At 41.3% G+C, this 23432-nt stretch overlaps 3 protein-coding genes across 6 annotated transcripts in view; 2 read left to right on the top strand and 1 right to left on the bottom strand.

Annotated features, from left to right (window-relative positions):
- AP1G1 (adaptor related protein complex 1 subunit gamma 1) overlaps window positions 1-4293 on the top strand; it is a 77179-nt gene extending 72886 nt beyond the window's left edge. For all 3 annotated transcript variants that reach the window (XM_073880050.1, XM_025888754.2, XM_073880049.1), the window contains one exon: window positions 323-4293. In XM_073880050.1, the coding sequence (XP_073736151.1) occupies window positions 323-424 (102 nt within the window). In that variant the 3' untranslated portion in view covers window positions 425-4293. The remainder of the gene's footprint in view (window positions 1-322) is intronic.
- CHST4 (carbohydrate sulfotransferase 4) overlaps window positions 1-23432 on the bottom strand; it is a 330552-nt gene that overhangs the window by 154202 nt on the left and 152918 nt on the right. The gene's annotated exons all lie outside the window — the stretch shown is intronic.
- The window catches only part of PHLPP2 (PH domain and leucine rich repeat protein phosphatase 2), a 76819-nt gene continuing 61627 nt past the window's right edge, over window positions 8241-23432 (top strand). The window contains exons 1-2 of the mRNA XM_025888752.2: window positions 8241-8367; window positions 15255-15523. Of these exons, the coding sequence (XP_025744537.1) occupies window positions 8269-8367; window positions 15255-15523 (368 nt within the window). The 5' untranslated portion in view covers window positions 8241-8268. The remainder of the gene's footprint in view (window positions 8368-15254; window positions 15524-23432) is intronic.

The following is a 23432-nucleotide window of genomic DNA, read 5'->3' as shown; positions in this document are numbered from 1 at the left end:
TTGGATACAAGGGTTGAATCTTTTTGAGAAGCCCTCAGCCACTGTTACTATGAAACTGCTCCTGAGTGGTTTTGTCCTGTGAATGTGGTTCTTGGATTGAAGCTGATGCTTTGTTCTGGAGATGCACTTTCTCTACTCGACTGCATGATGTTGGCCAGAGTATTAGGCAGTAACAGTGGTGGTAGTGGTTATTTGTGTGTCATTTTTAAGAGGCAGCTTTGCTCTAAAATAATTTGTTTGGATTAAAGGCCTCTTTGTGGACCACACAGATTCTACAGATTTCCTTTCACTGTATAATTTGCGATTGTCTGTTCTTCTACAGCAACAGCTGCGGATGCGAATCAAGCTCACATATAACCACAAGGGCTCAGCAATGCAAGATCTAGCAGAAGTGAACAACTTTCCCCCTCAGTCCTGGCAATGAGGGCCCGGCACCATTCTCATTCTTGTCCCACTCAATCAAAGGAACCCTGGGAAGGAGGTTGTGATCGCTGGCAAGTCCCCCCAACTGTACCATGGGCATGAGGAGCTGAAGAGAACTGTTGAGGAGGATTTTCCTGAAGTTATTGCTGACCTTGAAGCATTGTCAAAGACGAATCTCCTCTCCTCCACTGTTGAGGCCGGCTGCTTCTGGAGGCTACTTTGCACTCTTCCTCCTCTTCTCCTTTGTCCGCACTTCTCCACCCCTCCCACATTTACAGCCAGAATCAACATTCCCTGGGTCCCTGAGGAAATAAGCAGCTGGTCTGGAGGAGAGGACTGGAATCCATGGCAAGGAAACACTCACTCTGTCTCTGCAGCAAAGAGTTGCCCCTTCTTTCTACTGTGTTTTTCTGTGGACTGGGCGAGGTGGGGGTGTCCACTCCTCACTAGCTGGGTTACCATCTTCAGGCGCTTTTTACATCAGGCATTCAGAATGGAAATGTTAACAATGGACATTAGGGAGCCCTGCCTTTTTCTACTGGTTCCCCCAATGTTTGAAAGAGGCATTAGGCTCCTGGTAGCCTTTTCTGTGCATTGCTGTATACACACAGACACACACATGTATGTATGTTTGTTACCAAGACCTGGGCAGACCTGGAGAGGTTATTTGTAAACACTGGACAGATGCAGTTAAAAAGAGCTTGTGTTGAGATTCGGCATGAAGGATATGGTGCTCTCTTTGTAATAGAAACTCCCAAGGCTCTTCCAGCTCCCCTTTCTCTCCATTCTTTAGCTGTAGTCAGGAATACTCTCCAGATGTTCAAAATTGATAGCCCTGAAAGTACAAAGTGAACGCTTCTAAAAGGTATATTAATAGTTATTAAAGCCCCTATCCCCACCACAAATTTTAAAGTTTCTCCTAAGCCCATAACTTGCCTGTTGAACTATGGTAAATGGGTGGAAAGAGGAGTTTGCTTTTTAAGATCAGACTCCTTAACAAAAGCACCTTTGCCCATAGGAAGAGTGAGTATCAGACTCATCCTAGAGCATATTGGAGTCATCTTCTCCATTACTCCGAACCTTCCTTTTTATTTTCTGAGCCTGGCTTGGACCTTGGCATTCCGTTTGAATTCCTTCTTCTAACTGGAACATTTGTGTTGTATCTGTAACACTGGCACTGAAATAAAGACCACGCGGTTAAAGAAATCTTTCCTATATTGTACTTTATGGTGTTGGAATGAAGCCTTGTAGCTTCCTTGCCCGCTGTGTGAGAGGAAGTCTTATGGACACCATAGAGTAGGCATATCCTTTCCTGAGTCTGAGAAGTTGGTCTCCTGAGAGAGGCCAGTCTCATGAATATCTGCATCAAAGACCTGAGGTCTGGAGCTTTTGAAACTAGGGAGAGTGCCGAGTGCTTTTTAGAAAGGACCCTTGTGTTCTCAAACCGTAACACCGAGTTGCTGGGATGAGGTAAGGTGACTTCTCTGGCACATGGTGAATGTACTGTGTATGTTCGCGTGCACGGGTGCCATGTCTGATGTGCTCAAGAAGAGAGGACAAGTCAGGACTGCCTTGCTCTTAGAATGTTTGCAATCATTACTGTATTGAGTATAGTATAAGGACTACTTTGGCTTTGGTCTTAAACCTGGATACAAATCTATTTTTTCTCCCCCCGCATTTCACCAAGCCTTTACTTAAAATCTTCAGTGTCTTGTCAAATCTAGCTCTGTATCAGATGCTAGATTATTCCTAACGTTTGACAAACTGGGGTTGAACTAAAAGGCTCCAGAGGGGAAACTTTCTGGTCTTACTCATAAACAAGAGCAAGATTTGCTAAAACTTACTCTACTGGGTAAATGGTTGAGTCAAGAACAGGATATTTCCTTGTGCACAGTTTTCAGTAAAGGCAAGTGTGGACTAGTGTATGTTGCAGACAACTTGCTCAGCCTGTGCAATGGAGAATAGCCTTTCAAGGTTTCTTTGCCGACTGATTTCATTGGATGGATACTTAATGCTGTGAAACAGGATAGGATTAACATAGTGTTGGTGGATTTCTCGAACAGAATTTATCTAACATTCCTCTCTGGGTTAGAGGCTTTATTTTTCTCTCACGTTAATAGTTGACCAGCTCAAGTTTCTTTAGTTGGACTGAATTGAATCTCAGAATTCTATCTGCCGAAGACCATGCTATAAGACAGTGCTAGCTAGTGGAGCTGGAAAGGGTCTACTCTAGTAACAAAGCATCTCTGTGCGTGATTATAGTTTTGAGGTAGAGTTATGTGATTATCCATAGCTTTGTCTAGACGGGATAAAAATCATGGCCTTAACGCAAAGGGTGCTGCCTAGATTATTTGGAGTGATTTTGGAAAGTGAAGCTGAGCACCACACTGAAGAACTAGCGGCCTGAAAGCTGCCTAGGATCCTGATGGTTGTGACGACTCTTTCAAATGATGGGATCTTTGAAGGCTTCAGCGTGCCTTAGTTTCTAGGATCAGAATTAGTTCTCCTCATACTTGGCCTTGCTGCTAAAAGGAGAAATCTCTTACTTTCTATGAATACTTACACATTTCAGTAATTTCTTTCCCTGGTATGACCATGCAAGGGGGAGCAAATTTGGATAGATCTACAACATCAGAGCCATTGTGAGGAAGGGATGATTTCCATGGCTGTCTTAATAACCCCAGGGTGATGAGCTGTGAGCCTACACATACTCGGACAATTTCACATGCATTTTTACCTCATTTCCCCCTCTCTTTCAGAGTAGTGTACCCTATCACTCCCACCCCCTCCACCCAAGTAATCCTAAAGGACAATTCCTCTAAGTTATCTCAAAAAACTGCAGGAAGGGTGCTCTACCCAAGAAGCTTCTCCCACAATGCTCTGGTGCTGTTACCTTGAGGTGATTGGGACAGTCATGGAATGTTTTGTGCTGTCTGTAGTGATCATCCGTTCATTTTAACGTCTTTCTCATTTAAAGAAACATTCCTCAGTGTAACATTTGGGAGGGGATTTTTTTCCTCTTAACTGGGTTAAAGATGTGGTTCATACCCTTTATTCGTCCCATTCATATAAGAAAGTAGACATTTGAAACTGTTCAGCATTAACGGTTTGAGTATTTCCATCTACTGTATAACATGCTTTTCATTTTTACATTCTTCTAGAAGAGGTTGGATGTTAGGGGATACTGTTTTTGAGGTTCAACTTTATTATTTTCTGCATTGGAAAATACTTGGGCCATGAGAACTAGGGGGGAAGAAAGAGTTTGAATATGTCTTATTTTTTTCTAGTGAATGTATCTTATCTGCATTGCCCTAAACCGAATGAGAGCTAGGGAGCAAAAAGTGGATATTCACGAATTTGTGGTTGGTGAAGAGGTGGTTCATGACTGTGTACTCATGTGTTTGGGAGTGGGGAGGGGTCACTGAAGAGCGGAAAGTCCTGAAGTTTAAAACACGTTGACCGGCTTTGGCTCAGGAGGGTGGGGCTGCTTGTGGAAGTGAATCACTCTTTTTCAAGCAATAGTAGCGAGTGGGCTCCATCTGCAGGGTTCCAGGACCCAGGGCACTTAAACAGGAGAACGTGCTGGAGCAGCTTGCACAGTTGCTTCCGTGACTCTGATTCTGGCTTCAGGATGGAGCATCGGAGTTTTTTTGTTTTTGTTTTTGGAACCTGCTGTTGCGCTTTGTGTGTTTTGTTTTTGTTTTCAATTTGGGGGGGGCTCATGGGAAAGAGCTTCTGGACTCTTTCCTTTGTGAACTCCCACTGTGTCCCTGTAAAGTCCCTTTTCTTTCATAATTGTTGTAAGTTACATTTTCATTAAGCCCCATCACATCTTCTTTACTGTAAAAATATTAAAAGGCTGTTTCTAAGTGGGACAGCTAATTCTAATTATTGCAGACATATTTTTGAGATGTAAAAAAAATTTAAAATTAAATGATAAGTCTTAGAGGCGAGTGAGGAATAAAATGGATGTAAACATTTACATGGGATGCATTAGAATTCTGCTGTGTGTATTGTCTTTTGGTTGAAACAAATTATGAACAGTGACTAATAATAAAAAGTCAATACTCAATGATTTAAAATTTGCTTCCTTGCTTCTTATAAGTGGATAGAGAAGCCTTGAATGAATTCTTATTCCAGAGCTTTGAGCTAAACTTACCTGTTAATGTGCCTTTTACACAGAAATCTCACCTAGAAGAATTTGAACAACCTAAAAAAAAACTTGTAGTCTATAACAGTCAAAAGTGCAGTTGGGAATTTTAACTAATGATTATTAACTCATGCTTACTTCTCCACATGGGTGAATTTTCAAACAAGTCAAATCATATCAAAGTGAAATGTGTATTTAGAGGTGGTCATGGGGTTTTAGTTATAAGCTATTTGTAAATTGTTTAAGTGTATCTGTGACTGGGAAGGGGAAGGTTTGACCAGCCAAAATGAATTCTATTTCATGATCTATTTAATGTGAATTCTTCCATAGAAGTGAGAGTGTCTGGATGTTGGAAGCTATAGGTTTTCTATTGGGTGATCCCTGATACTCCCTTGATTGAGAAGGGGGAGATCGTGAAAGCCCCCTAAGTGAGAAGAAGAGAAGCCTCAGCATTTATCTAGTTTATGCAGAAGTGCCCTTTGGCACTGTTTGATAAGTGACATTTCTGTAATCTTATATGTGGTTTAGTTAAAATTCATTTTTGTTGCTAATATTAAATTTAGTTAACATGTTCATCTGCATATACTTTCATGTTAGAGGAAAATATAAAAGCTACAATAGAAAAGTTTACCTAGTAATAGACTTCAGGCATTTACTCAACAATACAATGAATAGTGTTGAGATTTGAACTTCAGTCCAGAAGGACTGAGGTAATTTTTATCACTTTTAAGGCTTTTCCATGCTATTTCCTCCCCTAGTTCAGTTGTCCCCAGATTTTGAAAATATATCCCTTCAAACCCTCAGGCCAGGTAAATACTACCTGTTTCTTTGGAACTAAAATAAAGACTTTCTAAAACTGCGGCGCCTGGGTGGTTCAGTCAGGTAAGCATCTGCCTTCGGCTCAGGTCATGATCCTGGGGTCCTGGGGTCCTGGGATCCAGCCCCGCATCGGGCTCCTTGCTCAGCAGGGAGTCTGCTTCTCCCTCTGCCCCTCACCCCACTCTTGTGCTCTCTCTCAAATAAAATCTTTTTTTAAAAAAATTAAATCTGTTCAACCTAAGGTAGAAATAAGAGATTTAGGCCTACAGATGACTTTGTGATCATTAAAGGAGTGGGAACTAGCTATAAATAAGTGAATGTGGTAAGGCCCTATGGCTCTTCTACCGTAGTTGGACAAACTTTTCTTCTCCAGACTTTCTTTCGATTTTGTAGTGAGGATTAGGAAAAGCTTCTGGGATAAATGTGTGTGTGTGTGTGTGTGTGTGTGTGTGTGTGTGTGTGTGTGTGTCCTTCCCTCCCCAGGTGGAGAGAGAGATATGTACAGCTGCTTATAGGAAAGATACAGAGAGGAGGCAGTAATGACTTCTCTGTCTCTTGGCTTGATCTAAACTGATTTTTGTAACCATGAACCTGCAGTGAGGGCAGATGGATTTTTGCACAGAAATTCCCAGAGGATTTTATTTTTAGGGTTAGTTTCAGCTGTTTACCATTTCCAGAAATTGTAGTTACATAACCCTTGGCATACATAATGCACACTGCCTTGAACTGGGGAAGAACATGAATATATGACCTTTGAAACAATATAAAATGTTAATGGCAGTACATGATTTGGAAAGAAAAAGGAGAATCCAATTGGTTGATGCTGAATTGGATCTTAAAACATGGAGACCTTTCAAGAATTGCATTGTAAATGATCCCCTGGAATATCCGGGTTGGTAGTTTTTTGTTTGTTTTTCGTTTTCCTTTTGAAAGAGGTACTACTGTTGTTGATGAATGAAGAAGTAGGAGATACATAACTTTTAGCCTATGCTTGTATTCTGAATTGATGCATTAGCCCTTACTCCATTAATTAAGAAACCCAGTCTACCACTGCTATTCCCCAGCATGAACTCAAAATGCTGGTCCTGGGATAAAATCCTTTCCCTTCAGGTGATTAATCAATAAAAAGCTTCTTATGAGATCAGGAAAATGTAATGTATAAAACCTCAAGAAACAGGCTTTTAGAAACACTAATTCTGAACCACATTTTGGTCTTTCCACAGTCCCTCCCCTCCTCTGTCAAAGTCCACTTCTCTCCCCATATGGTGCTTATAGCTTATATACCAGTGTTCCCGCGGGAAGAAGTTACCCAGTAAGCATGGAAATGGGAATTCAACTACTTTGAGTAGCTTTCTTGAAAGTAGTTTCAAGGTAGAAGGAAAACCCAGGAGGTAGTCTACCTAAGAGCTTTTTTCACTTTATACCAGACTCATAGAAGTCATTTTTAATTTTAAAATGAGACAAATGAAGACTACTGGAGATTGGAATTTTAGTATATGCAAAGTAGTTCATGTGAAGGGAGAAAGTAGTGTCCAAACTTTTGTACAGAGTCAGATTTTGTCTTGTAATTGAAAAGATCTCCAAATGGATACATATCTCATAGTAAAGAGGGGGCACAGACTGTACTGTTAGATCTCAAACTCTCTTGTACTAAGCCTATAATTAAAATATTTTAACCATATAGTTGGTATGGGCTAGGCAAGCTGGAGCAGTAGATAAGGTGGTACTATTTTTACCAATTCAAAGCTCAGGGAATTACTGATTTTTTGCTGCTTAATTCCTTACATATTTTTTGAAGATTCATTAATACTTGTTTAAGAAGGAAAGCCCTAAAATCCAGAAGTCTAAAAGGTTTCCTGGGAAAATCTAGAGTAGAAATTACAGGAAGAGAACTCAGGAATTGAGTAAATTCTAAATTTGGAAAATCAGAATTATAATGACTATTATGAATCCCTACTAAGCACTTTGTATGCCTTCACAAAATCTTGATAATAACTGCCAGACAGATACTAATTTCTATTTCACAGCTAAGAAGCAAAGGCTCAAATCAAGTAAATTGCACAAGGGTATAGGTGTAAAAAGAGGTAAAGCTCAGATTTGGAATCAGGCTGACTCCAAATGTGGCCGACTGGCTAGCCACAAAGTATCACTGCAGGAATTAAAATAATTAACTTTTAAAGATTTTATGAATTAGCCTTGCAAATAATAAAATGGTTTTAGACCATTGTGGCTTGAGGCAGAGTAAAGAATTCTGATACTTCTACTAAAGGAGGAGAAAAGGGAAGGTGAGTTGACATTTTGTAAACGAGGTTGGGTCGAATTTGCTAAAGAGAACATCGTGAGCATCTCTAATAAGAGAAAAGGCCTTGCAAAGGTGACTGTTCTCAACAATCCGTTCAGTGGCGCTTTGCATTTGAGGGTGATAGGCCAGTTTTGGAGGAGAAAGAGGAAGCGTCTGGGAGAGGTAAGTTACAAGAGCCACCCTCCGCGGAGGGCAGCGTCCTGTCACTACTAACAGGTGCAGACCCCACCTGCCCCAAGTCCAGCCGGTACTTCGGAGGCGGGGATAGCAGTAAATCACCCTCCCTGTGCCTCAGTCCTCCAAACTGAGGGCGGCCGGAGGCGCAGGCCCAACCTTGCGGAGGCGCCCGGCTCCGCCCGCGGGGTCGGCACAGCAGCCCAGCCAGGATGCGGCTCGCGGAGTCTGGGCCGCGCCGTGCCCGCAGCTACGCAGGTCCCGCGGGGCTGCGGGAGGGGCGGGGCCCGGGGCGGGGCCGGCGGCCGCGGGAGGCGGGGCCGCGGGCTGCTCGCGCGCGCCGCCGAGGCTTCGCGCGCCGTCGCGCCGGACCCGCGTCCCTGTGCAGCCTCCGCCGCCGATGGGGGAGGTGGAGCCGGGGCCCGCGGGCCCGCTCGAGCCCCCGGAGCCGCCCGAAGCGCCCGCGAGCCGCCTGCCGGGAGGGATCCGGGTCCTGAAGGTGAGGCGGGCGGGCTGGGGAGTGAACAAGGGCGGGGAGAGGCCGCCCCTGCCCCGCGAGGTGGCCGAGGTAGCCGGCGACCCCCACGCCGTGTCAGTCTGTCCGCTTCGCCGCCCGGCTGCCCTGCAGTCCCGCTGGGGGCGCCGCGGCCCCCGCCTCGGCCTCCGCTCCTGGCCCCCACCTCGGCCTCGGCCGCCTCCGTCTCCCCTCTGCTGCCCATCCCTGGGCGCGCGCCACCCGTCTCGCAGGCCCACGCCTTCGGTCCGGCGTCCACCCGGCCGCCGCCGCCCACCCGGCTCCTCTGGGACCCGGGGGCTCTCCTCGGCCGCCCTCGGCCTCGCTCAGGGCCGGGGACCGGTCGCCCGTGGCTCGAGAGCGGGGCTGGAAGTACGCAGGGCTTTCTCCCCGGACACCTGAAGACATCACCCCAGCGGGAGGATGGCGGCGGTGATTGGCCGGGCGCTGCAGTGTGCTCGGGGCTACGCCGGGTGGAGCGGGCCGACTCTGCCCTCCCGGCTCGCCACCGAAGTTAGGACCCGGCTCTCTGCTCCGAGGCGCCGGCCTGCAAGCTCCACCTGCCCGCCTGGAGAGAGAATCCGCGGAGGAGCTTAATCTCGGGGAATCTCTGGGCGTGTTGCCGCAGGGAGGAGGGGTTCGGCAAAAAGGGCATTCCTGTTTGCGGGAGCCGGGCTAACAATCCAGGGAGACGGTAATGGGGGGAGAGGTTATGCAACAGGCAGCTAGCGGGGCTTGGGGGCAGGAATTGGGGGGAGTAGGAGGAAAATGAAAGCAGGATCTGGCAAGGCGGGGAGTGGAGCCTTGAAGGGGATGGCAAGAAGTTTAAATGCACAAGGAATGTAGGGTCGGCAGGGGACAGTGAAGATGGTTTAAAGAAGGGGTTCTGGGAGACTAACTGCATGGAGTTTTCTACTGGCCTCTGAAATAGTTGGAGAGGATTTTTCTTCTGTAGGTCAAGTATATAAACTAGATGTCCTTCTGGAGATGAAATAGAATTCCATCTAGAGTTTTAGAAGAGGAAATCAGCAGTATTTAAAACTTGTCAGCGAGACGGAAGAGAGGACAGAAAATTAAGAGATTTTGGTGTCTTTCAAAAATACTTTGCAAAACAGTGAAAATACATGATGTTAAAAAATACATTAAGTAATAGTTGTTAATTGGAATCAAGGGTGAGCACTGTATATTGAGATTATTTGTAGGACACTGCAAAGATGGGAACACCGAAAAAAAAAAATAGGTGTGAAGCATCTGGTGAATCCGTCCATGAAACAGTATAAAATAGAGCTCTCTAAAATATAAAACATTTTTTTCCTGCTGTTACCTCTCAGTCTTAATGCAGTGACTTAAAGCAATAACTTTTCATAGTTTACCTTTACTTCTGCATAAACCTTGTACATATTTATTTTAACTTATTTAACCATAAGTTTTAAGTAGAATTACTTTAAGGCTCTTAGATATTTATTTAAAACTGTAAGGTCATCAAATGTAAGTTGTGAATGAACTTTAAAAAAAAAAAGTCCTGCTCTGGCTTATCAGGAAATGGCAGGTCTGAGAGATAGGTAATGCCCTCTGGTCTAGAAGATAACCTTGGCTTTTTTAATAACAACTTTTTGTGAGGGAGGGAGTGAATTGTGAGATGGTAGGAATTGAGAAAGGAGGCTCTTGATTCAAAGGGTGCCTTCCTAGACTTTCAGGAAGGGGTCAGATTTACCGCTGGTTCCTTAGGGCTCCAATCTGGGGACTGTTAGAAAGATTCCAGAAATTAATCTTGATTATAGTACTGGGTTGGTGGTATGGGAGGCTGACAGTGTCTAATGCCCTTGTGTCTCTTGCTTTATTGTATATGGTTGACACTTTAAATAATCCTTGCAAATAAATGGGATTGGCTATGGAGAACAGGTGCTGTGTGTTCTGCATACTTAAGTTTCCTTAAGTAGTTGAGTGGTTGAATTTTGTGCCAAGTGAAACTGGAAAAGAATATATAGGTAGAAGTCATAATCTCCTGCTTGTTCTTTGAAGACCCTTTGAAAAAGGCATACCATTCTTTTTTGTAATGCTTTTATACTAACTACAAAGTTACGAGCATCATTGTTGTCAAATACTACAGATCTTCATAAAAAGGCTAATATAACTAAGCCAATATAATCTAGCCAGATTAGATCTTGGTCCATCCGTATGGGGTATTGGAACGTTTGATTCAAAATCTACTTCCAGATTTATTTAGCAAATTGCTAATTAGAATGTACCCCTTTACTTTTGTTGGAATATAAGTACAATATTTGTAATACTCTTAAGATTATTGGGAGTAGCTGTGAAGCATAGTTTTCCAGATGTTTGCTACAATTTTGGGATTATTTTTTTACTCAGACTGTAGAAGATATGAAGTTATAACTGGGCAGCAAGTGCCATGAGATAAATTTTCATTAGTACTAGTTTCAAGTTTTTAGCCAAGTAATGTGTGTGTATGGTTTTTAAAAATCAATGAATACCAAAATGATTTTTAATGAACTGAAATATTCTTCCTTTCCTTATCTCATACCACCCTTTCCAAAATATTCCTTAACATATATATTCCTAGAGGTGAGCCCATATTGTTTTAAAGTTTTGAACGCAGGAGCATATCTCTTAACTTACGGTATTTCACATTCTAATAGAACTCAGTAGGGAGAGTTACTTGACCAGACTCTGTTTTTCCTATACATATCTTAAGAGTTAATTGTACGGGGGCGTTTAATAGTTTATCACCTTTGAACTGATCACAGCCCTCATATGTTATTTTAATTTTTAGAGAGTTAAAAGCTTAAAACTGAAGTGGGTACTTAATTCATGGTCTACTCTAAAGACTTGCACTTTCTAGAAATGTATATGTAAATCTTTTTTTTTTTTTTGAGAGGGAGAGAGAGTGTGGGGGAGGGCAAAGGGAGAGAGAGACTCTCAAGCAGGCTCTGTAGCCTCTTGGGATCTTGAGAGCATGACCTGAGCTGAAAATCAAGTCAGTTGCTTAACCAGCTGAGCCACGAAGGGGCCCCTATTTAAATCTGAAATGTGCTCTTTTACGCTTATTTGGTGTGAGAGTTGATTATAGACCTGTTCCCTTTTAGAAAAGTTTGTCAACAGATTTACATAAGAGTAAGGGAAGCAATAGCATGTTCTTAATCTAGCAATTTCAGTGGAAAAGTGATTGTAAAAGCTGACAGTCATCAGCGGACAGTATTGGCCTTTCCAGGGTTTTCTGATGCTTTTCGCAGGGGAGAAGGAAGCACTTGATAATTCAGCAATAACTAATAATAGCTGAACAGTCCATCTAGATTGTTGCTAGAAGGCTATGCTTGCTTGGTATCTAGGTCTTTTAAATGCCCATTGAGCAGGTTTAAGGGAATGATACCTACTAAAGGTCTAACTCAGCAGTTTATCTTCACTGGGTGGAATATATCATATAAATAGGAGAGGAGGTACATTCTTCGACCAACAACACATATGTTTCGATAAAGTTCTTAAGGAATTTATATAGTCTCCCCCCCCCATGCAAAAGTGTTTTTATTAAAGCATAGGGACAGAACCCATGGGCAGAAAGAGCTGCCAAGTATTTAGAGTGTTAAGGGAAATATATAAACACTTTTTTTTAAGACTTTATTTGAGAGAGAGAGCAGGGGGAGGGGCAGAGGGAGAGGGACAAGCAGACTCCCTTCTGGTTGGGGAGCCTGACATAGAGCTTGATCCCAGGACCCCGAGACTATGACCCCAGCTGAAGTCAGATGCTTAACCAACTGAGCCACCCAGGCACCCCTCTAAATGCATTTAAAAATGACTTAAAATTTTTTTTTTAAAGATATTTATTTATTTATTTGAGAGAGAATGAGAGACAGAGAGCACGAGAGGGAAGAGGGTCAGAGGGAGAAGCAGACTTCCTGCTGAGCAGGGAGCCTGATGTGGGACTCGATCCTGGGACTCCAGGATCATGACCTGAGCTGAAGGCAGTCGTTCAACCAACTGAGCCACCCAGGCGCCCCAAAATTTTTTTTCAAAGATTTTATTTATTTGAGAGAGAGAGAGCACAACAAGCAAGGGGAATGGCAGAGGGAGAGGGAGAATCAGGCTTCCCGCTGAGCAGGGAGCCAGACGTGGGGCTCTATCGCAGGACCCTGGGATCATGACCTGAGCCAAAGGGAGACGCTTAACCGACTGAACCACCCAAGGTGCCCCTAAAAATGACTTTAAAAATCCTCCCAGAAGAAAAATCCTGGATGAACTAATATAATAACTTCCAGGGATTTTTCTTGACTTTTCTAAGATTGAGAAGATCATTGGGCCATTATTTGACCTTAAAAAGTTTTTTTAAAGATGCTTTTTGGTGTTTGTGTGGCATAGTATCTACTTGCTCTCTTTTTAAGTAGCAGGGGAGCAAAATTTCTCTCCACTCAGTGCAGAATGCAGAGCTTCTTTGTATAAATGTTACTGTACCTTATAGAATACTGTATTTAGATGGGCCAGTTGATCTTTCCCAAAGACTAAAAAATAAGGAATATTTAAAATTAATCAGTGGTTAATTGTATTTAGTGACTAAAATTACCGATACAAATATGATGGCCTTTGTCTTTATAAAATAAGTACTTGAAAGGCCTCTGTTAATTCTGAGAAGTTCAGCTTTGAGAAAATGATCTTGTGGACAAGAGAGAGACCTAATTCCTACTTGTGGGAGGGCTTTATCCTACTTATCTAAAGTTAGAATCAGTAATGATCTTCATGGTTTTGAATAGCTATATTCTAATTCTTAATATCTGTAAAATGATGGATTTACCTTTTATCCTTAATTTAAACAATGAAGCCATTCTCACTCATATTTTTCTTTCTTCCCACATGGAAATACCTTCTCACTTTTCCTTCACTTTTCTTTATCATCTTAGAAATTGAATTTTAGGTGCCACAATTATCCTCAAATACTTAATCTCAGTAACTACAAAAATAATATTTGCTTTATTTATAGGTATTTCTGACTTCCAATGAGGAATAGTAGCAATAGTCTTTTATTTACCTTGTGGTTGGTAAAAAGATTTTAGGGTTCTTTGTAAAAAAGGAGATTTTTTTTCCCCCTCAAGTTTGTTCAACCTTTTGCCAGAGCAAACTGGGCTATAGTACAAACTGGGAATACATTCTGTGATGTGATTTCTGTGAGTTCTGCATGCATCAGTGTGCCACTCAAGTATTAAGGCACTATAATAGATTCTCAGTGTAGAAGAGAGGAAGAAATATCAAATACACGATTAAAACCCATTGTGACCCCCATAGTAGTAGACATATGTTCAAGGTGAAGAGGTTCTGCTGTGGAGAGGGGAGAGTCACTAATTCTAGCTATGCAGAGAAAATGGGGATGGGATACATGGAAGACTCCATAGGGAACACAAGACAGGGTGACATAGGAGTAGAGCTTTGAAGGCTGTCTAGTCAGATGGACAAGACGGAGGACATTTCAGACAAGTCACAGAATTGTGGAATCGTGGTATGTTTGGGGAGTTACAAATAGCTGGATGTGACTGAAACAGTGACAGGTAATGGAGAATGATGCTAGAGAGGTATGGCAGTGTGTTAGCGGAAATGCCTTTATATTAAAGGGAACAGGGGTGCCTGAGTGGCTCAGTCGGTTAAGCGTGGGACTCTTGGTTTCAGCTCAGGTCATGATCTCAGGGTTGTGAGATGGGGCTGCAGGTGTAGGGCTCCGTGCTCACCGGTGAGTCTGTTTGTCCTTCTCCCTTCCTTCTCTCTACCATGCCCTCCTCCTTCCCTCTCCCTCCTCTCTCTCAAATAAATACATAAATAAAATCTTAAAAAAAACAAGGGAACAGAAATGGCCCATCATAAAAATAGAGTAGGTCAGTATTGATCTTTAGAGACTTGTCATATTGCTGTAGCAGTTGTTTTTGCTTTGAGGTAACCGTAATGTGTGTGAATTTAACATACCTAAATTATCAAATGCAACACTAATTTTTTTAGAAACATGATTAGAATGGAACGAACATTTGTGCAACATTGTGCAGTATTCTGTACTTATTTGGGATATGAGGCAGAGGGTCAGGACCTTAGAGAAACTTTCAGTTTGCATTGTAGAGACGTGCAAAAATGTTTAATGCAGCATTGTTCCTAACAGTGAAAAAAATTAGAAACGAACTAAATGCCATCAGCAGGAGAATGTATAAATTGCAGTATATTCATATAATGAGATGTTATTCGAATGAATGAGCTGGGTGTATTAGCATGACCAATTTTGAACCAAATAAAAAAATGGCAGTGTGAAACATAAGTATGTTAGGAGTTAAAGTTCTAAATCATGGAAAACAATTGTATTTAGTTTATAGATATGTACATATGTGGCAAACATATAAAAATGCACGGAATGGTGAATAGCAAGTATAGTAGAGTGTTTCTGGGGAGAGAGGGAGGGAAATGGGATTGAGGTGGGGTAACAGGTGACTTCAGCTATGTATGTATATATACATATATATATATTCTTACATGTATGTAAGACATGTAATTCTTATATGTAAGAATTCTTTAGAATAAGGATCCGAAATAAATAAATATGACACATATTAAAATTTGTGAAAGGTGGGTAGTAGGTCCACAGATGTTTTATTATTCTTATATTTTTCTGAAAACGTAAGAAAAAGAAAGGGTCAGACAAAGTGATGGACAGAGGCATGAACAGCTGGAGGAGAGAAAACTGTTTTCCAGCTTAGGAATGGACATGGCAGGTGTGGAAGGCCCCAGGACAGGAGGTGTTGGAGAATCGAGAGTGGAAAGGTGGAGTGAGGACTGAAATGTCTAACTCAGCCAGACGTTCTAGCTAATGATTTCTTTCTCTTGATGTTTTTTAGAGAAATATGAAACGCAATGGGAGCAGGAATTGTTTGAATAGGCGAAGTAGGTTTGGTTCTCGAGAAAGAGACTGGCTGAGAGAAGATGTCAGGAGAGGTTGCGTTTACCTGTATGGAGCCGACTCAACCTCTGCCGCTACAACGGCTGCTGCCGCCACCTCCTCTGACTTACATCTTGTCCTGTGCACCGTGGAGACGCCAGCCTCAGAAATCTGTGCTGGGGAGGGAAGGGAAAGTCTTTATTTACAGCTTCATGGGGACCTAGTCAGGTAAGCTTGGAGTTTTACCCCTTTAACTCTGTCACAGTGTAAGTGATCTGCGTTTCTGCTTGGAAGTGGGCTTTAACATTTTAATTGTGCTTAGAACTGATATTGATGATGGGATCACTAGGCTTGAAATAAGATTTGTCTTTGGAATGCTGAAATTAGGATTCTTGGATTTAAAAGCTATCAGTGAAGGGAAGTTTGATAGTTACTTCATTTGGATGAAAATAAATATTTTAAAGTTATTTAAAAAAATAGGGACGCCTGCATGGCTCAGTTGGTTAAGCGTCTGCCTCTTGATTTTAGCTCAGGTCTCGATCTCAGGGTCATGAGTTCAAGCCCCCCATGCTGGGCGTGGAGCCTACTTAAAAAAAAAGTTATTTAAAAAAATAATACATGTAAATAGAATGAAATTGAAATGTGTAGAAAGAAATAGAATGAGAAGTATATATGCTCATGCATAAGTATGTTTCTATTTATATGTAACTTTAAATTTAATGATGCTATATGCAGCACATTATTGACTTGAAATCTCTTCGAGATCTTTCCATATTAATATTTTTATAATTTTCATTTATTTAATGGCTGTATAATATTCTGTTTTATGAGTCTACCATCATTTTAGCCGATCTCCTATTACAGGACATTCAAATTGTTACCAGTTTTTTACTTCTACAAGTGGGGTTGCAGTGAATATTCTTTTACCTATGATATTTCTCCTATGTGGAAGTGATCTGTAGGATAAACTCCTAGAAGTGGAATTGCTGGTCAAAGGATATATGCATTTATAATTTTGATACATATTGTCAGATTTCTCTTCACAGAAATTAAACTTCAACAAATAATATAAAAGTATGCCTATTTTCCCCTTAGTTTCTCCAGAACATGTTAACATTAAATTTTATATATAAATATAGACACATACCCATACATGAGCGCATACTTGCTTGTGAGTAGAAATGATTGTCAATGGTTTTTAAATTAGGGAATTATAAAGTTGGCATTCCAAGGACAAATCTTTTTTCAAGCCTAATGACTTAGATTTTTGCAAATCTGATAGGAATTTTGTTATTTTTGTCATTTTAATTTTCATTTATCTTAATGAGTGAAGTAGAGCATATTTTCTTTTTTTTATTTTATTTTATTATTTTTTAAAGATTTTATTTATTTATTTGACAGAGAGAGACACAGCGAGAGAGGGAACACAAGCAGGGGGAGTGGGAGAGGGAGAAGCAGGCTCCCCGCAGAGTAGGGAACCTGATGTGGGGCTTGATCCCAGGAGCCTGGGATCATAACCTGAGCCGAAGGCAGACTCTTAACCACTGAACCATCCAGGCGCCCCTTATTATGTTATGTTAATCACCATACATTACATCATTAGTTTTTGATGTAGTGTTCCATGATTCATTGTTTGCGTATAACACCCAGTGCTCCATTCAGTATGTGCCCTCTCTAATACCCATCACCAGGCTAACCCATCACCCCAACCCCCTCCCCTCTAGAACCCTCAGTTTGTTTCTCAGAGTCCATAGTCTCTCATGGTTCGTCTCCCACTCCGATTTCCCCCCTCATTTTTCCCTTCCTACTGTCTTTTTTTTTTTTTAACATATAATGTATTATTTGTTTGAGAGGTACAGGCCTGTGATTCATCAGTCTTACACAATTCACAGTGCTCATGATAGCACATACCCTCCCCAATGTCTGTCACCCAGCCACCCCATCCCTCCAACCCCCTACCACTCCAGCAACCCTCAGTTTGTTTCCTGAGATTAAGAATTCCTCATATCAGTGAGGTCATATGATACGTGTCTTTCTCTGATTGACTTACTTCCCTTAGCGTAATACCCTCTAGTTCCATCCACGTCATTGCAAATGGCAAGATTTCATTTTTTTTTAAGGTTGCATAATATTCCATTGTCTGTATATACCATATCTTCTTTATCCATTCATCTGTTGATGGACATCTTGGCTCTTTCCATAGTTTGGCTATTGTGGACACTGCTGCTGTAAACATTGGGGTGCGTGTACCCCTTCGGATCACTACATTTGTATCTTTAGGGTAAATACCCAGTAGTGCAATTACTGGGTCATACAGTAGCTCAATTTTCAGCTTTTTGAGGAACCTCCATACTGTTTTCCAGAGTGGCTGCACCAGCTTGCATTCCCACCAATAGTGTAGGATTCCTCCACATCCCCGCCAACATCTGTCGTTCCGTGACTTGTTAATTTCAGCCATCTGACTGGTGTGAGGTGTATCTCATTGAGGTTTTGATTTGGATTTCCCTGATGCAGAGCGATGTTGAGCACTTTTTCATGTGTCTGTTGGCCGTTTGGATGTCTTCTTTGGAAAAATGTCTGTTCGTGTCTTCTGCCCAGTTCTTGATTGGATTATTTGTTCTTTGGGTGTTGAGTTTGATAAGTTCTTTATAGATTTTGGATACTAGCGCTTTATCTGATATGTCATTTGCAAATATCTTTAGAGCATATTTTCATAGGTTCACATGCCATTTGTGTTTCTGTAAAATCTCTCAGATGAATGTGAAGGAGAGTATTCTCACAGTATCTTTTACTGTGCTTATGAACTCTTTGTTTCAATTAAAAAGAAAATGACTATTAGTTCTTTGAATTAGACGTAAAATAAGAGTTTAAGGTGACTGACCTTTCTCTCCTCCCTCTTCCCTGTAATAAATAAATGTCTTGAAACAAGTCAGAGCTGTAGATTCAGTACTCTTGAAAGTGAGAAAGGAAGCTCCCACTTACACCTTACAATGTGATAATAATAGTAACACCTTTAGCTGAGCTAAAAATTGATGTCAGTCTAAACTGAGGTTTCCTTTTAGGATTTGGACTAATTCTGAAAAAGTAGATTAGCATTTGAATGTTTTCCTTGTTCACTAGTTAACTACATTTCCTAAATCCATTTGCAAAACGAAAGGATCAGACTGGGTGATCCCTAGGCTTTTCTAAATCTTAACACTGATTCCGATCTACTTTTATCAGGTGGGAAGCCTTGACCTACATTATAGCTGGTAGTGATTGATGGAGTTTCTGTGTTTAAAACAGACTTACTCAGTTGTATACTAATGTATTTGTATACAGAGGTACTAGAAATGTGGAGAAACCCCCACCTGGATTGGCTTGCTACTACTAGTTGTGTAGTTAAGAATCCAACTGTGAAATAATTTGCTTTAGTGGATCTAAATTACTTAAAATGGAGAGTGGCCTTGATAATTTTGTAATGAAATAGCTCTTCGTAGATCTAATTGATTAGAAAATAATGAAAACACTGTTGAGCTGCCATTTGGAGAGTGAATATGTTTTCATTGCTGGTGGACCAGCTCAAGAGGTGTCACTCAGCTGAAAAGTGATGCCTCTGGTGACGAGGATAGATTTGAGCTGACATCAAGTGCTTTGTTTGCTGGTCCACTGTGCTTAGGTCTTTACATACATATTCTCATTAAATCCACACAATAAGTCCAAGGGCCATAGCATCCTTTCTTTCAGATGAGGAAAATGAGGCTTTGCAAGAGGTCTGGTAACCTGTTCAAGGTCAGGTAGGTACTGCCAGGCAGTTGGAATTTCTAAATCATTGAAAGTGGGTGGTGGACTTTGTTCGAGGAAAGGCCCTCTTGGAGAGGAACCGGCAGTGCGTCCCTTATTCAGTTTCGCTATTTAATCATACTTACTTAAAGATCTTTTTTAGATCTCTTACTCAGCTGTTACTGCATGAGTTCAGTCTTATGTTACCTAATCAGAGGAATGGGTACTTTCTTTGTAATAGCCTGTGAGATAGTTGACAATCTCAGCCATTATCTTTTTCTTTTTCTTTTTTTTACTATTTACAGAGGTGTAACATATAGTCATTGTAGAAATTTTGGCAAATGAAAGCATAAAGAGAAATAATAATCTTCAGTGCTTGTGCTTTTTGTAGATTACCTCATTGAATCCTCACAATGATCTTGTGAAGTAAATATTATTTTCATTTCATCGATCAAGAAAATGAGGCTTAAAAAGGTTAAACCTCTCACCGTAGATCACATATGGGGTGTCCCCATCGGTTGGGGGGCCACCAAATCTGGGGCGCTCTGATCGGGTAGAGGCTGGCCTCACAGGCAATGAAAGAATTCACCCCAGGCAGGATAAAAGAGATAAATTTATTGAATACACCTTAAGGAAGCCGTGGGCACAATAGCAAAGGAGAGAGGCCCCAGTTAGAGGGCGGGGTGAGGGGTTATGGGGACAGATGGAATTTTCCCTTTTTTGGTAATCTTAGGAACTATGCCTGGTTGTCATTGGTCATTTAGGGCCTTTGGTTATTTCAAGGTGGGTCACTTAATGAGCTTGTTTGCATTGTCTGCTTGCATTCAGCTCCGTGGTCCCTGTGGGCCCCTTTTCCTTTCTCAGGTATCCCGTGCTCAAGCTTGTTACCTCAGAGCTGCCTCTACATCACTGAGCTAATGAGTGATACAGCTGGAATTTGAACTCTGGCATTCTGACACCAGATCCCTTATATTGACTCCCCATACTTACATTTTTTTTTCCAGATCTTTTTCAAAGTGAATGTGTATGTAATTTTTAAAAATTACGTATTGGGGGGTGGCGCCTGGGTGGCTCAGTTGGTTAAGCAACTGCCTTCAGCTCAGGTCATGATCCTGGAGTCCTGGGATCGAGTCCCACATCGGGCTCCCTGCTCAGCGGGGAGTCTGCTTCTCCCTCTGGCCCTCCCCCCTCTCATGCTCTCTCTCAAATAAATAAATAAAATCTTTAAAAAAAATTACGTATTGGGGCTCATACCATATATTCAGTTTTATTTACTGCATACTTCAGTTAATTTCCTGCATCATTAAAAATTCCTTAGACATCAGTTTTTTTTTTTTTAAGATTTATTTATTTGAGAGTGAGAATGAGAGAGAGAGAGTACACGAGAAGGGGGAGGGTCAGAGGGAGAAGCAGGCTCCCCGCCTAGCAGGGAGCCCGATGTGGGACTCGATCCCGGAACTCCGGGATCATGACCTGAGCCGAAGGCAGTCGCTTAACCAACTGAGCCACCCAGGACATCAGTTTTAATCGCTACAGGATATTCCAATTTACGGAAATACTATAACTGTTTAAAAATTGCGAAATAATAGGCAATGATGATTTAGAGCTTGGATTCTGGAATGAGAGTGTGTGGGTTCAAATCCTTTCTCTGACAGTATTTGTGCAAGTTATATGATGCTCTATGCCTTACTTTACTAATGTGTAAAATGGAGGATGGTTATATTTACATTATAGAGCTGTCATGATGAAAATTAATTACACCTTATGAAGATCAAATGAATTAATACTATAAAGTAGTGCTTCTTAAACTCTAATATTCACCTGGGAGCTTGTTTCAGTACAGATTCTGATTCAAAAGGTCTGGAATGGGGCCTGAGATCCTGTATTAAGCTCCTAAGTGATGTGCTTCACTTTGAGTGGCAAGGAAGTAAAGTGCTTACTCTCATGTCTGGCACCCAGTAAGTGCTCAGTGAGTGTTACCTATTTGGGTTGTTTCAGATCATTCAGCTCTTAGAAGTGGTGTTCTCACAACTAAACCTTAGCTCATGAATCTTTATATTGTTGATCTCCCTACCGTTCATGCTAGAAATGGGATTACTGGGATGAAAATTACCACCTGTTTTTTCTAAATCACCCATGACTTCCTTCTTTCCGTACTCTTTTTCAATCACAGATTTGTCACTTCAGTAAAACTAAAGGATTACTAATTTATAGAATTGTAGCACTTGAAGGAATCTGAAAGAAATCATCTACTAGGGAAACAAAGTCTACCCAACTTAGTGGCCCCCTCCTACCCCCTGCCCTTTCCATTTGGAAATATGTGTGGGGCAGGGTTTGCTGGTTGTCACAACTACTAGGGAAAGTTACCAGCATTTAGGGGGCAAGGGCCAGAAAGGTTTAATGTCCTCAATGTGTGGGATAGACTTGTACAACCAAGAATTGTCTTGCCCAAAAGGCCAGTAACCTCCCAGTGGGAGTAACTGAGACCATTTCCGTTTGTTTCATAAATGTGAAACAGGCACATTCCCGCTGCTGCCTGGTCCGTCGCTGTCCCAGTCCATTGCTCTGACATGAGGATATTTGGTTTGTCTATTTTATTGAACTGCTTAAGTGATAACTGACTCCTAGTGAAGTTTAGTGTAATCATTGCCTTCTGCCTGAAAAGTTGTAACAAGATCATATATGACAGAGTGGAGTGCCCCTTGGCTTATGGTCGTATATTTACTTTTATTCTTAGTCATCAAAATGAGTAAGATTTCTGTATTTGATAGACTATCTTTTAAGATAAGCTAGGAGGCAGTAAGATGTTTATAACAGAAAATACCCTTGGGGTTTGGGTTCCTGCATTCTAATTACTTTTCTATTATTGACTTGCTGGGTGACCTTGTGCAGGTCACTAAAATCTTGTTTACTATATTTTGGTGTTGTAAAAGTAGCGTGAACAATCCTGTTTCAGGATACATACTGAACTGATTACTGCTGAGGAAGGAAAGGAGATTAATTTTGTTTTTTGCTTCATTTTTCTGTGCTATTTTAAAACTTAAAAATGACCCATTATACATTAAGTAATTAGTTTTTGTTAATTTTTTTGTTTTGTTTTTACATCTTAATACTGCTGAAATCATCTTGTATTTTATAGTTGTTGATGCGTCATAGTTTAATTGGCAGTGTTTTTTTCTTTTTAATGGTTATTGCAATACTGTTTGGTTTACTGCAGTACAATTCTGATACTAACCACCCAGACTTTTCACACACTTCACAAGTTAAAGGCCGTGGTCTCCAACAAGACTGCCCTTCAGATTCTAGCCACACTGCTGACCAATTGGATATAAATTTGGGAGTTCCCATGACCCTTTTAGGTTTAATAATTCACTAGAATGATTCAGATTCAAAAAATGGTATACTTATGATTATAGTTTTAGTAAAGGATAGTAAAGGATACAAATCAGAACTAGCCAAATGAAGAGACACATAGGGTGAATGAGGTCTGGGAGGGTCATGAACATAGAACTTCCATGCCCTCTCCCTTGTCATCCTCTCAGCATATCTCCTCTTGTTCACTCACCAGAAAGTTCCATAGAACTTCAGTACAGTTTTTATTAGCATTTCATTGGGTAGACTTGATTGATTCATTGACCACATGCTTGGCCTTCAATTTCCAGCCCTGTCTTCCTTCCCTATAGTCAGGCTGGCTCCAAACCCCAACCTTTTCTTCACTTGGTTGGTCTTTATGGTGACCAGCCCCCATCTTGAGTCATCTAATCTGTTAGGTGTGATGCCAGGGGCTCGTGAATGACTAAGACAATCATATTATTCAGGAAATTCTAAGGTGTTAGAATCTCTCCTCAAGAATCAGGGCGCAAAAACAGACACATAGATCAGTGGAACAGAATAGAGAGCCCAGAAATGGACCCTCAACTCTATGGTCAACTAATCTTCGACAAAGCAGGAAAGAATGTCCAATGGAAAAAAGACAGTCTCTTCAACAAATGGTGTTGGGAAAATTGGACAGCCACATGCAGAAGAATGAAACTGGACCATTTCCTTACACCACACACAAAAATAGACTCCAAATGGTTGAAAGACCTCAATGTGAGACAGGAGTCCATCAAAATCCTAAAGGAGAACACAGGCAGCAACCTCTTCGACCTCAGCCGCAGCAACTTCTTCCTAGAAACATCGCCAAAGGCAAGGGAAGCAAGGGCAAAAATGAACTATTGGGACTTCATCAAGATAAAAAGCTTTTGCACAGCGAAAGAAACAGTCAACAAAACCAAAAGACAGCCGACAGAATGGGAGACGATATTTGCAAATGACATATCAGATAAAGGACTAGTATCCAAAATCTATAAAGAACTTCTTAAACTCAACACCC

This window comes from Callorhinus ursinus, unplaced genomic scaffold (assembly GCF_003265705.2).
Source record: "Callorhinus ursinus isolate GAN/ISIS: 27379988/994484 unplaced genomic scaffold, GSC_fseal_2.0 scaffold37, whole genome shotgun sequence".
NCBI classification, from domain to species: Eukaryota; Metazoa; Chordata; class Mammalia; order Carnivora; family Otariidae; genus Callorhinus; species Callorhinus ursinus.
Note: the sequence above shows the minus strand (reverse complement) of the source record. Positions and strands in the feature narration are given on the sequence as shown.